This window comes from Psammomys obesus, unplaced genomic scaffold, assembly GCF_907164565.1.
Source record: "Psammomys obesus unplaced genomic scaffold, mPsaObe1.curated_primary_1811, whole genome shotgun sequence".
Taxonomy (NCBI): Eukaryota; Metazoa; Chordata; class Mammalia; order Rodentia; family Muridae; genus Psammomys; species Psammomys obesus.
In genome coordinates, this window is record NW_026596073.1 from 3,887,825 (window position 1) to 3,904,099 (window position 16,275).

The 16,275-nt window shown below is 39.0% G+C and overlaps 1 protein-coding gene across 2 annotated transcripts in view; it reads right to left on the reverse strand.

Annotated features, from left to right (window-relative positions):
• Positions 1-16,275, reverse strand: part of Nav3 (neuron navigator 3) — a 329,995-nt gene that overhangs the window by 150,143 nt on the left and 163,577 nt on the right. For both annotated transcript variants that reach the window (XM_055626040.1, XM_055626039.1), the window contains exon 9: positions 15,758-15,873. In XM_055626040.1, coding sequence (XP_055482015.1) covers positions 15,758-15,873 — 116 coding nt within the window. The remainder of the gene's footprint in view (positions 1-15,757; positions 15,874-16,275) is intronic.

Sequence of the window (16,275 nt, forward strand, 5' to 3'; positions counted from 1 at the left end):
TATATATATATATATATATATATATATATATATATATATTTAAAAAGCAGAATATAAAAGAGAAGGAGAAATGAGGAAAGGAAGGGGTAAAAGGAAAGGGTGTAGAATTCTCTGAGTATATGTCCAAAAGCCGTATAGCTGAGGTTGAAGAAAATCTATTCCCAACTTCCCAGGGAACTGCCACACTTCTCTCTTCAGTGGCTGCACAAGTTTGCACTCCCACCACAGTGGGTGAGTTTTCCCCTTTCCCCACATTTTTGCCAGCATGCGCTGTCACGGATTTTTTGATCTTGACCATTCAGACTGGTATGAGATGAAATTTCAACAGCGTTTTGATTTGTACTTCTCTGATGACTAAGGAATGGAGCTGGATGGGTGGGGAAATGGGGGATATCTGGAAGGAGATATGAGAAAGAAACCACGGTCAGCACTCATGGAGATGGCCTAGAACCCCTGCACAGATGCAGTCCATGGCAGTTCAGTGTTCAAGTGGGTGGGATCGACTGTTCCCATCCTACAGTGATGGGAACAGGGACTGTCTCTGACATGAACTGACTGGCCTGCTCTTTGATCACCTCCCCCTGAGGGGGGAGCAGCCTTACCAGGCCACAGAGGAAGACAATGCAGCTAGTACTGATGAGACCTGATAGACTAAGATCAGAGGGAAGGGGAGGAGGATCTCACCTATCAGTGGACTGGGGGAGGGGCACAGGTGAGGAAGAGGGAGGGTGGGTGAGATTGGGAGGAGGGAGGAAGCTACAAGGGGGATACAAAGTGAATAAACTGTAATTAATAAAAATTTTAAAAAGATAAAAAAAAAGAAAAACAACAGAGCCAACTAACTAGGGCCCAAAGGGGTTTGCTGAGAGTGAAGCATCAACCAAGGACCATTCATGAACTGGACATAGGTCCCCTACAAAGATATAGCAAGTGGGCAGCTTAGGCTTCAAATTGGTCCTCTAGTAAAGGAAGTGGGACTGCATCGGACACAGACTCACTTGCCAGTCCACAGGGGAGGAGGACATGCTCATCCTGATGCAACTTGATGAGATGGAGTGGATGGGAAAGGGAACTCCTCTGTTTGGAGGAAAAGGGGAGGGGGGATAGGGAGGGAGAAATGGTGAGCCTGGGAGGGGAGGAGGTAAGGGGATGTAAAGTGAATAAATTAATGAGAAAAAATTAATTTTTTTTAAAAAGAAAAAAAAAGAGAAGAAACCAGTCAGAATATAATGTATGGGCTTTCAATTTAGAGAAACAAAAAAGAGAGAAGCAAAGGGAAAAGGAAAGAAGGAAAGAACTGGAATAAATGGATTGAAAGGAAAAAGTGAAAAACAGGGAGGAATCAAAGGATGGGAGAGGTTAGAAGGAAAATCCAAAGAAAGTGGAAAGAAAAGAGAAACAGGACGATGTATGAAATGTATGAAAACCATCACCCAGATAAATCAAAATGCATATGTGCACACTGTTTTAAAATCCTATGTACCAATTCATGTTAATAACATACTTCCTTAGTATTTAGACCAAAATTCAAAAATAAAATTCACATGTCAATGCAGTTTCTGTAATCGTGGTTTCTAACTGTTGTTTGGGGAGGGGTCTCAGAAATACTTCTGTGGAACTGACCTGTGATTCACCTGGGGGACGTATAGCTGCTTTGCCTCCACCTTCAACACCAGAAACTCTATACTTCCCTCCTAACAACATTAGGCAATCTACTGATGAAAAAAGTTTTGAGGAGTGAACTACAAATGTTCCTTGTTCCTCGTTCCTCGTAAATTCCACTCAGTGGATCCAGTGGCTCTGAAAGCAACTGAAAAAAACTTACGCTGTTCCATGGCCCAACTCAAATACCAAAAGAGTACTGATGGCTTCTTTGCCATCAGCCTCAGACAAACATTACTTTGTTCATTACCACTGCCTGGATTTCCACCCACCCAGCCACTAGTCTGCTGTCAGTCTGTAAACTGGTTCCCACTCGTTTATAAGTGATTTGTACAGTTAAATTACACTTAATAACAGCATTGTTATTAGAAATTGAGACTGTATTCTTTGGAAGAGACATATTTTAAGAAATAGAAAAATATAAGATGGGATGGCATGCATGTGGCATAAAATTCTCCACATGAAATCAAACCATGAGATCTTTAATCCCATAGATTAACATCCTCAGAAACTCGGGCTGTTTATAAGCTCCAAGATTCCAACCACATCCTCTCTGGAAACTGCTTACATGGTTAGCATTAATATGATGCAGCGTAGTTGAGAAAAGGCTACCGAGATGTTCACTTTCTACTTCCAACCAATCCGCTGCAACTTTGGAAAATAAAAAGAAGTCTTGCAGAGCAACATCTAAAGGGTCACAGAAGAGCATAATTATAGTCAAAGGAAAAGAAGAAGCAGCCCAACGGGGCTAAAACGGTGAGGAAATTTAAAGATGATGATGCACTAGAAACTACAAGAGGAGGCGAGGGTAGAGACTTTGGGGGAGAGCAAACGCAAAGCACACTCGTGGGAGTTATCGCTACACGCTGCCCATTCCCGACCCACCTGCAATCAGGCTGCACCTTGACCGTTTGTCAAATAGCTCAGTATTGAAATGGATGCCTGAATTATTCCCCATGTGTTTTTAGTAATAATAGTGAATTTAAGTACAATAGCTGTAAGCATTTTGTTTCACCGAATAACTTTTCATGTCTATTTCCTTTACCCAAAGGGTTTGATCCATGGATCGCTCCAGCTGAACTCTGGGCTTGTTTATGTAGTTTCCCTACAATGTCAGAATTACAGGGTCTCCCTTCCTCCATATTTTGATTCTTCTCCTAACGGCAACTGCACATGACACTACACAACTTGTGGCAATCAAAGAGATGAAATCTGCCCCCTAACAGTTGTACACCAAACCATCTCTGCTGCCTCATTCATTCCATGAAGGATAATAACCATATTGGAGTAAGTAATTTCAGTGACCCACGAAAGGCAAGATTAAAAAAAAAAACAATAAAACAAAAAAACAACAACAACAACAACAACAACAAAAAACTAAGTGCATTTGTAATCCTCTAAGGAATGATTTCATAGTCTGGAATGCCCTTCAAAGTGGTATTCAAATAATGTACTAAGGCTTTGTGTCTGTGGGGTTGGGGTTGAAAGGCCAAATAAAAGGACATATACATATAACTGCTTAGCAAATAAAGAAAAGTTAAGACCAGCAGACATGAGAAATTTACTTAAACACAAAAATGATTCCTTTCTTCCCATTTCCACAATCTCAATCTCAACTTTTATTCCCAATAGAGGCTTCTCAGTTTGGCCAATCACAGTGGAAGGGACTTCCACACATTTTGAAAATGGAGTACTCTCTAAACCACTTGAATTTTTAACATTGGTGCAAAGTGCTTCCCAACAACCTCCAAAAGAGCAGGCTCAATGCAGTGCTTCTGATTCACTACGAGTGCAAAACAAAGGCTTTAATTTGGGTGATCTGCCCTTACTATATACGCTTTAATTATACACATTATAATTAACATTGGCACACTGCCATCTTTTAAAAGAAATCAAATTACATATGTGTGAAACCTGACATATATAACTGGATTCTTTATAGAACTCACTCTGCACACATTACTACTGAAACCTGGCTTACTTTGAAAAGTAAGCCTAGTTTTGTAGCTGTCCACCCATGATTTTCAGATAAAAACCTTAAACTCATCTTTATAATCTTGAAATTTGGTAGGTATAGAAAAGAAAGGTCAATGGCAACCTAGGAGCATTTTAAACATTGCCCTATAGGCTTTCTGATTCATTAGAATACTCAACAATAAGAAGTTGAACTCATGAAAACTTGGCCAAAGCTAACTTAGAAAAGACAATTTTGAGTCAGTCATAAGCAGAAACTAGTAAAAAACATGGCAGAAATCATACAGACTTAAAGCATCACGATTTGTAAAATTCCCTTGTCATGCTTGATGTAGAAATAGGATTATTCATACAGTACTATTTCATTGTGCCCTTCCCCTTAATTCTTGCTTGCATTTTTAATGCTGCACCAGTGGGTGGATGGGGAAACCCTTGTGGAGGAAAAGCACATGAGTGTGGTAAGCAAGATCTCAGTTCAAACACATGGCATACACATTTCTTTTGGGAGGCTGTCCTATGACAGCAGTAATCTGGGTTATTTATGCACAATGAGCAAAGTTTCATATTTATACCCAACCACACCTTGCAGTAATTTAACACAGTAGCACCCACATACTGCCTGGGGACTACTGTCTGCTCATATCATTGAACATACTAACATGAAAGGTCCTTAGAATAAGATGAATGCTACAATTTTATAAGCCAAACATGAATATTGTTTGATTCTATAGTTCCAGAGGATCAAAGGAGATAGGAAAAAGAAAGATATATGGATCAAGACATCCTCCTGTCTTTCTACTGTGCAGAGCTTCCTTTATGAGAAACGCTTCCTCACCCAAATCATGCAATGCTGGGGGAATAAATCTCTGGCGTCTGAGTACCTGGTGGATTTAGATTCAGAAATCACTGTTCTCAAAACTGTGGAATCATTACTCATTCCAAACCAAACTCACATGAAAAATTGAGCCATCTTAGCCTCAGCTGCCTTTCTAAGCTTTCTCATTCCAAAGCTGTTCCCTAAAAACATCCCAGACAACCTCATAAAACACCTTGTCACAGGACATTCACATAGAGAATAAGAACAAATCTTAGCACCGTCTGTGTGCATGCCTGAAACAAAGAGATTAGTGGGGCTGGGGCGGTGCTTCTGAACTTATAGAAAGCCATATGAAGTTTGTTCTGAAAACTCACACTAACATGAAATAGAATGTGCTGTGGCTGAGCACTTTGAGATTTTTGAGGAGACTGTGTGATGCAAATATATGACACTGGGAAATACTCAGTGTGGACATTTCTTTTGGTACATGTGTGACAAGGCTTACATTTAAAGTTTCACCACAAAAGCCCTCATATGTAGTTTAAAAATGATGTCACAAGTTACTACGGAAGGTTGATTCATGAAAAGGAGCAGGGTCCAGTTTGTAAGGCATAAAAGAGTTAACAGTTATCTCCACAGTAGTTGTAACATCCACATAGAGGATCAGCTGTTTCAAGATCTAGGGAGAGGGAGGGTTAGAATGGAGGGAAGAGAGAAGAAAACAGAGAGAGAGAGAGAGAGAGAGAGAGAGAGGCAGGAAGGCAGAAAAGCAAGGCAAGTACAGGCCTATGATTTAGGGTGCTTGAAACATCAAAGGGGGACATTCATCTATTTAGGGAATTCCAAGGTAGCAAATCAAGGCACAGAAATTTAGCCAGGAGAGCAGTCCATCTTCATTACACATGTAAGATAAGGTCACCTTGAGGGAAGTTAAACAACACTCCATGAAAGACTGACTGGAAAGCATACTGACCTCTACGCTAGCCTAGACTCCTGGCCAGTGAGACCCACAACTGAGGCCATTGGCTTTTCCCAGTTAAATTTTAAAATTGACACTCACAGTTCAGTTTCACAAGAAAAAAAATAATTTCACGAAAGAAGAAATTAAAATTTTAGGCACATGTATTTAAAAAAAATCAGTCAAAAAAAAAAAAAAAAAAAGGAAGGTAACTGACTACCACAGATCCTGTCACCAGAGACCTGGACTCACCCAGTAAGTCACTGTAAAGTGCTTGTTCCAGATCCCCCAGCATGGTGAGGATGACATCCTCATCCAGGTGAGCTGTCCCTTCCCGCAAGCAGCTTTCTCCCTCTTCTTCAGCCCAACTTCGGCTTATGCTGCTGGGCTTGGAGGACCCGTTTTCATCTTCAGACCTGCTGTCTTCATCACTTTCTCCTTCCAACCCTCGTCTTGCAGACCAGTCCTCCGAGTCATCGGCACAGGACTGGCTGCCTCCTGCAGGCAAGAGGCTCCAGGCTCCTGAGCCGCTGCCATGGTACAGCGACTGCACAGACTTAGAGAGAAACCTCGAGAGGGACCGTCTTTCTGCGTAGCTGGGTTCTCTCTGGCTAGCCTTTGCAGCGTTTCCAAACCAGTTGGAAATGCGCACAGTGGGTCTCCGCTCTCCTTCGCCGGTGAGGGAAAGGTTGGTCAAAGACTTCTGTTTCTGAAGGCAAGCTCCCTTTTTCTTTACTTCTTTGCCGCGAAACACAGAGAGCTCGGCTGCCTGCTGCATGGTTCTAAGGCTCTCCTCTTTTCAGTCGGACTTCATATTGTCCTTTTTCACACTACAATTGTGACTGTCCCTTTTTGGTTCTAATTAGCACGTGCACTTCAACAAAAGCTCAGGCTCAGACATTCAGAGGAGATTGTGGAGACGGGGTAGACACGATCATTTTCCCACAACTGAGCTTGCCACATCATTTCACTGATCAGCAGTACTTACAAACATTTTGCGTAAATAGGTCTTAAAGAGGAAAAGAGTTCACGAAAGACTCTGCTCCAGCTGAAAAGTCGCCCAGGAAGCCAACTACGTTTTCCCGTGTTCATCCAATCGTATGTCTCAGCATGATGGTGCATCCACATTTCCCTCTATTGCTTCTGTGTTCCGAAATGCAAGGTAGTGAGGCAAGGCAGGGAGTCTCTCGTTCCCGCCCCACAGCCCTGCTTCTCACCAGCCCTTCACTGGTGGAGGTCTGCAACCCTCTACTCTAATGAGCTGACACAGTGCAGTAAGTACAGCTTCCGCAGCAGAGCCCGGGGGCAGCAGAAATGAAGCAACGGAGCCCAGCCCTGCTTGAGCCTCTGTCGTATTTTAGTATTCCACCTGCATCCTTAGATCTATGGTTCTCCCTTGCTGCGGCAGTGGCTGCTGCTGGCTGCCATGGCAGCAAACATCCTGCTAAATTAAAACAGAGGCACGGCACGGCACGGCAGCAGCTGGCCAAGCGAGAATGCCACAGGTTTCAGAGCCAAGCCTGAATGAGATGCTTTACGACGACGACGGAACCTCTGCACATCTAAATGGCTCTCAGCCACCCAGCTTCCTACACAGGAACACACACGCTCGCTCTCCCTGACTCTGAGAATGACAGACTGATCTCTATAGCTGCAGGCAGCTGAAGCGGTCAGATCTGCCTTCTGAATGTTCGAGGTTTGTGCTGTAAAAGCAGGAATCAAATCCAGGAGTGTAAAGGACCTGAAAAACTGGAGTCTGACTCCCTCTTCCCTCTGGCAGGTAACGTTTTAAAGGGAAAGACCACATCCTATCTCTTAAGGAACAAGTTCAAGGTGTTTTACCCCTTTAAATTCTGAAGATAACGAACAAAATCCTGTCGTGATAAATTAAGATGTCGTCCTTAATTCCCTCAAAAAAGATAACAGAAGCAAAAAGTCTTAGCATAAGTATTGTTGCTCAAAGCTTACACCTGAAAGTTTACCGTAAAGTGCAGAATAAACAGGTGTAAAGTAAAATACACAAAGTACATTATGATTTTTTTATCCCAAGCAGTTTCTTAAGTCAATCCATGAACCTAGCCCATTACAATATATTTTAAATATTTCATATTTTGATAAATATAGAAAATTTAAAAGATAAATATCTTATTTTTATCTCATACTGTGTGTTTACACTATGTTATTAGGATGAAATCCAGATTTTTAGGAAACTTTGTTGTCACAAAGCAAGTATGTGTTTTATCAAAAAGCATGCATAGCATGGATGATTAAGAAGGGTATTGGAAAAAACTTTCATAGATTTTTTTTGCTTTCAAATATTAAAAAGAGGACATGAGAAAATAATGCATCAAGATACTAAACTATATCACTCAAACTGCATACAGTTTTCATCATCTTCAGAGATGACAAAATTAATTGTGATTTTCCACTTTCAGTCATAAATGTCAGTAGGAAGAAATGCCTTATTTCCTACCAATAAAAAATAGCACAATAATATGCTTTTTACGAGATGGAGTTTTTCTGTGTAGTCTTGGCTGTCCTGGACTCACTTTGTAGACCAGGCTGGCCTCGAACTCACAGTGATTCACCTGCCTCTGCCTCTTTGAGTGTGGGAATTAAAGGCGTGTCCCACCAAGCCTGGCTTCAATGTGACATTCTTATTCCTTTCCACATGATGATAACTTTCTCTGAAAAGGTAATGCCTCCTCTTGGCCCCACTCAGTGTAGATCATATTTAAATCCACATAAGCTAAGACTGGATGGAAAGAACAACTGTTATCAAACTGATGTCATCAACAATCAGACCACCAATTGTGAATGCTGCTTCTCCATTTTCACAGTTTAAATACTGTGTTTACGTAACACCTGTTTAAATCAAACTAATACACATAAATAATTACTGAAAATAATTATTATGCTTCAAAAACAATTTTTTAAATATTTGTTTCTTCCTTTCAAGTTATTGTAACTAAACACCTTCAGACTATGAGAATATAATGCAATTCTTGAGGAAATGTTGTAATTTTATGACTCAGGTCATGCATATATTGTTTGACATATGGTAATGTATCCTAAGGCCTCACTGACTCACAAGAAAGGAACCCCAAACACTTTAGAGGTCAAAGAGCCGACTCTACATGTATATGTGAAAGCAATAATTAGACCCTTCCCTTTCAAAAGGGTGTTTATGCCAATCAGCTTAAACAGTGGTTTTCCAGTTTTTGTTAAGAACCATTAGAAGGACTTATTAAAGCACCATTTCATGGCACCAGCCTCACAACTGTTCATTTAATAGGTCTTAGAAGGTCACGACATTGCTTTTCTAATATTTTCCCAAGTACTGCAGGCTCTGGGGTCCCACTTTCAGAGTCACCAGGCTGAGATTAGTGGTTTCTAATTGAGGATGGCTTTTGTTCCCTAGGAGACATTTGTGGTTCCAATGGCAGACAGCGGCAGCTAAGGAAATGGGACCAATGATGCTGTTTACCATCTCACGATGACAGGTCCAAAGAACACAGAAAGGAATTGTGCACTCTCCATGTTAGTAGTGTCAAGGTTAAGAAGTGTGGTTCAGAGCGCCTTTCAAAACAACAAAGCACTACCCTGACAGTAATGCCCACCTTGTATTGGTGAATAGCTTTTGCTCAGATATATTTTACTCTGAGACCCATAGCAGGACCACAGTCCGCGACATATCGATCTTACGACAGAGCAGACAAGAACCATCTAAACAATGAATCTTAACACTTCTGTTCAGGAATGGCCCTTGTCATTTTTTTCCTACTCTCATTTAATTGATCAAATCAGATTGCATGTTCCATTCTGACTCCCCTGGGCCAGAAATATAGCACTCTCCTTATATGATAAAAGTGGACTAAATTCAATGAAACCAAATAAAGAAGAAACTGTAGACAAACACTCTAAATAATTTGGGGAAGATATCCCAACAAAGGAAACACCAAATGTGGAGGAGGGTTGTCATTTTTTTTCCTCTTTATTTAAAGATTTTATAACAAGCTTGTAATTACAGTAGCTTTGCTCTGGATCCACTAGATGTAAATTTGCCCTGACAACTGTAGGGAGCCCACTTACATCACTACAGGCATCTGTCCCTGCTTTGTTGAGTGTGCATAACACAAGGCTATTTTTATTTATTTGGGTTCACACAGAGAAACACATGTTATAGAAGGTGGAGGAAAAGCTTCCATGCAAAGGAAATGAAAACAATCAGCTGCAGAAATTTGACTCTCTCTAGTTTCATCTAACATTTATAACATGAAATATATATATACTTTAATGTCCTGGAAAAGAATGCTCTCAGTCTTTAGTAAGCATGGCTGTATGCATAGAAGATCTAAACTGATTTGAGTCACCAGAGCTTGATCTCCTTAGTCTATACAAACATTTAAGAGATGGAAATTCTAGTGATCATTTGCAAAGGTCTTAAATACAGGATACTACATACTCTTTAATGTTAAAATGTGCAAAACGATTACCTTATCCTTTGGTCAAACCTATATGCTTGGTTCTAAAATAATTCCCTAAAGTCACCCACTTGTTTCAATATTATTTCTTAGAAAACAGGATACCTGATATGTGTTTAAATATTTTCCAGCTAAAGGGTACAAACTGCATTGAACAAATGTTGTGCACAGAGTAGATGCACATGGGAGCAGAGGGCTTTATGCAAAAAGAAAGAAAGAAAAAGGCAAACATGAACTTAAGTGGAGATCATCTAAAGCAATCCTACAATGGGATGAACATTTAGTTTCATTTGGATCTCTTAGTACTAAAAGAAATGGCCTCAGAGAATAAAATCTCCCCATCAAAGAAGATAAAAATACAAAGCTAAAGCAGTGAATGTGCATGATAAATTCACACAGAAATGTGATATTAAGGTCATGACATGAATCTTTGAGGAAGTGTTGTGAGCAGTAAGCTGATTTATTCATTGTTGTGGACTTCATCATGTATAATAATAACTATTAGAATTACCAACATTGGATGAGGTAAATGGTGTAAATCTTTCTCCAAGAGAATATGAGAAACAAAAGGAAATATGAGTGCTATTCTCACAACTTTGAAGAATATTGTGAAGTTACAAAGATCTTCAACTGCAAAGTGAGTCTTCTAATTTCTAGTGCTTATTCTCACAACCAAATTTAATTACATTGATTTTTTTTTCCACAACATTTTTGTGGAAAAGATATTTTAATCACTCCTACTGAGATATTACATCAAGGAGTATTTAAACAGCTAAGTCTTCTTCTTAGCAAATTCCTCTAACAAATTTCTATTTCAGTATGAACTAAGTTTGCTCCTTAAAAGTATTGTAATCCTTTCAGAACATATATCGTGTGGGTAATGGGAAAGAGATGAATTTGACAATTTTTAATTAAAAGAAAAGGCATTCCTCTTCTCCTGCATAACATATCAAATTTTGCAGAGGAAGAGAAAGGTGGTTTCATTACTCATATTTAAAAATTTAGTGATAATCGAATCAAAATTATTTTGATTTTTCACTCATGTCTTTATCAGTTAGATTCCCTATTGTTAAGACAAAATACCAAAGAAGAAGTAGCTTAAGGACCAAAAGGTGTAGGTTGGTTCTCAGTTTGAGGAAAGAATTGCATCAGGTGCAGTAGGCATGGCAGAAGCTAGAGAAAACCAGTCAGGTCACACAGACTTTAACAGTCAGGAAGAAGGAACAGGAAGTGAATTTAACTGAAACTGAAAGGCCCTGCCCTGCCCTAGTGATCTGCATCTAGCAAGGCTTTGTTGGGGGTTGGTCTGGTGTGCTGCATATTGAAATGCTAATTTCTGTACACTAAGATTGGGCACAGTCCTGACATGGGCATTGTCATTTCTATGAAGAATCTCCTACATCAATATTGTGTAAACATTGCTCCCCAATTATCTCTGATTGGTTAATAAAGCTGAGAGATAGAGACTGGGGAGAGGAGACAGGGAAGCTGGACTTTTGTTCCCAGTTTGGGAGTCTCATGTAGGACCATGTGAGGAGGAGGGAAAAGAAGAAGGAGAGGGGGTTGGAGGAGGAGGAAGTTAGAAGAAGATGGAAGAAGAAAAAAAAGGACGAAAGGACATAGCCATGCAGAGCTGGCCATGAGAACTGACCTGATAGAGCAGAATCAGCCCAGGCAGGACTAATATGACAAGTCAGTTGGGGCATGTGGCTGAGAAGTAGCCAGATTAGCAAAGAGGGTTAGATTAGATGAATATCTGTCCAGATCTAGCACTTGTTGAATAAATCTAATAGGTCTCCATGTCAATATTTGGGAGCTGGAGTGGGTGACTAGAAAAGAGCCCCCAAATTATACTCTATGACTTATTTCAACAAGTCTTAATCTCCTCAGTGTCTCACAATTTTACTGAGTATCACCACCATCTAAGAGTGGGAACAAGTATCCAAACACCTAAGCCTCAGAGAAGTGTATGTTTGCAAACCACAAAACAGTTAGTGTTTTCATTGAGTGCTATCCACCCTTCTTTTACCATGAGCCCTATTGACTGGAATCTCTCTCTCATTTTTCCTGCATGTTATATACACCTAAAAATTGGTATGGCTCTTCCTCATCAAGGGTCTTATTTACATAATATTTGCATTTTGTTCATTTCACAAACAGTTAAGTGTAAGGGAATTATGTATCAACTACCCACTGGGTTACACAATTTGATAAAATAGACAGAAAATAGACATGGAAAAAAGTGTCTCTCTTTTAGATATATCTTGAAAAAATAATTATTCTACTCTGTTTAAACTACTTAGAATATTCATTTTTTTTTTTTGTTTATTCGTCTGTTTTGTTTGCAGGCTAGTACTCTCCTAGTGAGTTACATTACCAAATCAGCACTTTAGTTCTTGCAAAATGGCATACACAGTGTCATCTATAGTTTTTGAGCTTCTGAGTTTCTGATAGGGGGCAAAATAGCAAAACATCAAACACTGAGAAATATATCAAAAGTTTATTCCCGTGTTCTTGAGTTCAAACAGCAAGCGATATACATAGAACCGGTAATATAGTATAATTGACTAGACATCAGGTGTTAGAGGATATATGGAGCCACAAATGGTTCCTTAGTTTCAGGCCTGAGCAACTAGAGGCTTGAATTACCATCAACCAAAATGGAGAAGATGCGAATAAAAGGGGTTTAATGGCATCTTTAGGGCTTGGTTTTAAATATAGCATGTTGGAAGAATCTGTGAGAAATTTAAGTGGAGATATGTAAGAAATTAGATATTTAAATCAGATATTTAAAGGGAGAGGACTAGAGTACAGAAACTTTCATGAAGCCATCAGTATATGGATCACATTTAAGGCCATGAGTTACTGTTACTCTCCAAAGGAGCGTGTGCAAATAAAGTATGCAAATAAAGTCTTTCTAAGAAAACTGAATTATTTCAATGATGAAAAATCAGGGTGGGAAGACATAACTGGAAAAGATTACCAGGGAAGAATAAATGATGAGGTTTGGGGAAAATCAATGGCATGTTAAGCTCAAGCCAGAAACTTTCTTAGAAGAGGGCAGATTCCTGGTTAGAGGTCAATAAGATGAGCCATGAGTCTTAATCCTCAGATTTGGACAGGTCTCCAATAATAACAACTTCAATTAAGAGCAGGCTCAATGAGGACAGGAAGTGAAAAAAGTCATTAAAGGAAACTAAGGCAAGAATGAAAAGGGATAAGTGGTTAGTTGAAGATGTAGATGTGTGTGTAAATGCTGAGTGAGAAGACATGGAAAGAACATTCATGGACTTCCCTTCCCTGTACCCCAATTTCCGGTAAAGTTGCATCAAGGTTAACAGTTCAGAAGTCCAGCGTAGGCAGTGTTGACGTCTTGAGAAGAAAGGAGTAATGTTTTTATCTAAGAATTTGAGAGACTGAGTTGTGTTTGGAAAGCATAATGATTCCTGGGGCTGTTACACACTCACAAGGTTGAACTGATGACTAGAGAGTGACTTACTTCAACCATGATGTTGATTCCTTCTTATTCACTCATCATTGATCTGGAGTAGGTGAAGAATGGAATAAAACCACACTTATTATTTTGGTGAAGTAAGAGAGGAGAAAGGAATTCGGGGTGTGTGGGGAGAAGAACTTTTTAGTTACCACAAAGACTAAGCTGATTAAGAAGGGAAGAAGGAAGATGCATTTGATAAGGGGCAACCAAAAATCATGAGGTTCATAAATAGAAATTACAGAGGATCATTGTAGAGTCAGGAACCAATGGGGAGATTACTGTACATAGAGGAAACTTCGACCACTAAAAATAGGGACTTATGGGTTGAAGAGATGGTTTAGTGGTTAAGAGCCCTGGCTGGCCTTTATGAGACCAGGAGTGTTCAACTCCAATTCCTCGTTTGATCGCTGTTACTTCAGCCCTAGGAAATTCATTGTCCTTTTCTGGGCCCCATGGGCACCAGTGACACATATCATATACAGAAATACATGATGACTAAAACAACCATTAATATAAAGTAACATTTTTAAACCTAAAGAATAGGTTTCATGACAATGGTGTTGTGGAGAAGTTATATTTCCTGATGATACTCAGGTCTAGACTCTGACTATGGGAATGTATAGCACAGGAGGGATTGTGAGACAAGGTCACTGGAAAAGTCTAGAGTGTTGGGAGAGCCATTTATTCAAACCCTTAAAATACCACAGATCAAAGCAAGGATTGCACTGGAGAAAGAGACAGTGATTGGTTGTAACACTAATTTTAAACAGATAATGGTAAAAGTGACATAATAGCACAGAACTCATTTCAGTATCTAATTTCTGTTTCTTTTACTTCTTCAAATTTGTGACCTACATAAAGAACTCATTACTTCTACAAAATACTACCCCTTCAATTAAGTCCACTATATTATTATACTAATATCTGATTTATATTTCATTTTAAATGTTCTATTAAAACACCAGGACATTAATCAGGAATATTAATTAGAGATATGAAAAATAATTAAATGTAGACAGAATAAGAGTCTTTAAAAATTAAGTATAGATTATTTATTCCATCAGAGCTGCTCATTGATAACTTTAGAAAATAATGTTCCTTTGTGAAACTCAAAATGATTACAATTTAAATTCTCAGGTTCACTTGCAAGTATAGATTGGGGTACTTATGCTTCATAGGAATAATGCAGATGCTCATGCACATCTGTCTGGTATGGCAATTAAAGCTTCCTCAAACCCCAGTTTATAAAATATTTTTCACAGAACAGGGACACAGCATCATCTCGACACTTCTCTGAAATGTCTGAAGTCTGTAAATACCATCAGCACAGTCATATGTTCACATCAAAATTTCTCCACCTTCCCTGTACTGGCCCTGTGATGTATTTGCTATCTGAAGTCACAGATGCCCAATGATATCACTGATTTTCATTCCAAAAGTTGCTCCTGGACTGTTATTTTGTCATTGCTGTCACCACTCAGTGACAGCTATGTCAAGAAGGGTTCATGCTTGCTGAATTAAATTTCATGGCTATCAAAGTGTAGACGTTTCTTAATCTCCCCTGTTGTGGTTACTTTCTTGATCCTCAGAACAGGACTTAGAGGCCTTGAAGTAATACAGAAATTTTCAAATATTAAAATGTTCCTTATGTCTTTGCCTTTGGACTTAGCAGTGAACTATGAAGGCTAACCCAGAGATTTATTTAAAAAACAAATACACCTATGCTTGCAAGTCTAACAAAATTTCTTAAGTTTTCTTTCTCCAACTCATTAATTCGTAAGTGTGAACATATTATACATAATAAATTACATTAAAGGCTTTCTATATATCCTTAGGCCTGTAGGAATTACTGGAAAAAATACCAGCCTCAAGCTGAGAATCCCTTTCATACAATGAAAAATCTGATTACTGTACCTGGAAGATTTATAATTTTCCTTATATCACCTACCTATGTACAATGAAATATCCTCCAAGTAGATTTTTTCCAAGATATACAATGGAGAAATGTAAGCAGCACAGAATTAAGCATAATCAGGCTTTAAACTTTAAAATAACACTCAATCTTTAGTGTATCTCTAATCTCCATCTACATCCAACGACAACCCTACTAACCATAAAAGTTTGACTAAAAGGCAAAATGACTAAACCAAATTATATTCTCAGGTTTTGAATAAACTACCATTCTTGTCTCTCTTTTCAAAATCATCTTAACGAGAACAAACGAATATGTGAGAAGCTATGAAGCATGAAATACACAGACTTCAGTTTTGCAAAAACCAGAGAGCAAATGTGACCTAATAACAGAGACTTCCAGGAAGATTATGAAAACTCAGAGGCTTGACCTTCCCGTGAATCAGCTTACTTACCAGATATCTCTTCTAGGCACTGCTTAGCTGTCTTACTGTATGAGGAGTCCATCTTTGTGGGGCTGGTACAGGAGTCGGAAGTTGGTAAAGAGGTGCCTTCATTTTCTGAATGTGCTCTGAAGTTAACCAAGAAGACAGGCAGAGACAAACAGCTGTAGTCACTAATGGCTCATCAAACTAGTCCTTTAGTGCATTAAAAGTTTTTCATCAAGGTTGATAACTTTTTCTTGTCACTGGGATGCTTCACAGATATGTAGCTGTATCAGAATTTTGGAACTTGTTTTATATACACCACCTAAGTATTAATGAGGTATTGCATCAGATCTCCTCTATTTTTCTTTGCTTGACAGTTTGTATCTATCAATAGTTGATTGTATTGGGTATGGGAGCAAAAGAAACAAGAGTGTGTCCATTTTATAGAACATCTGGCTATATAATGTTTTTGTAATTGTAGTAAAGCTTTGAAACCACATCTGAAACTCTTTTTAATGCCTACCTTATAAAACATATACTAAAAT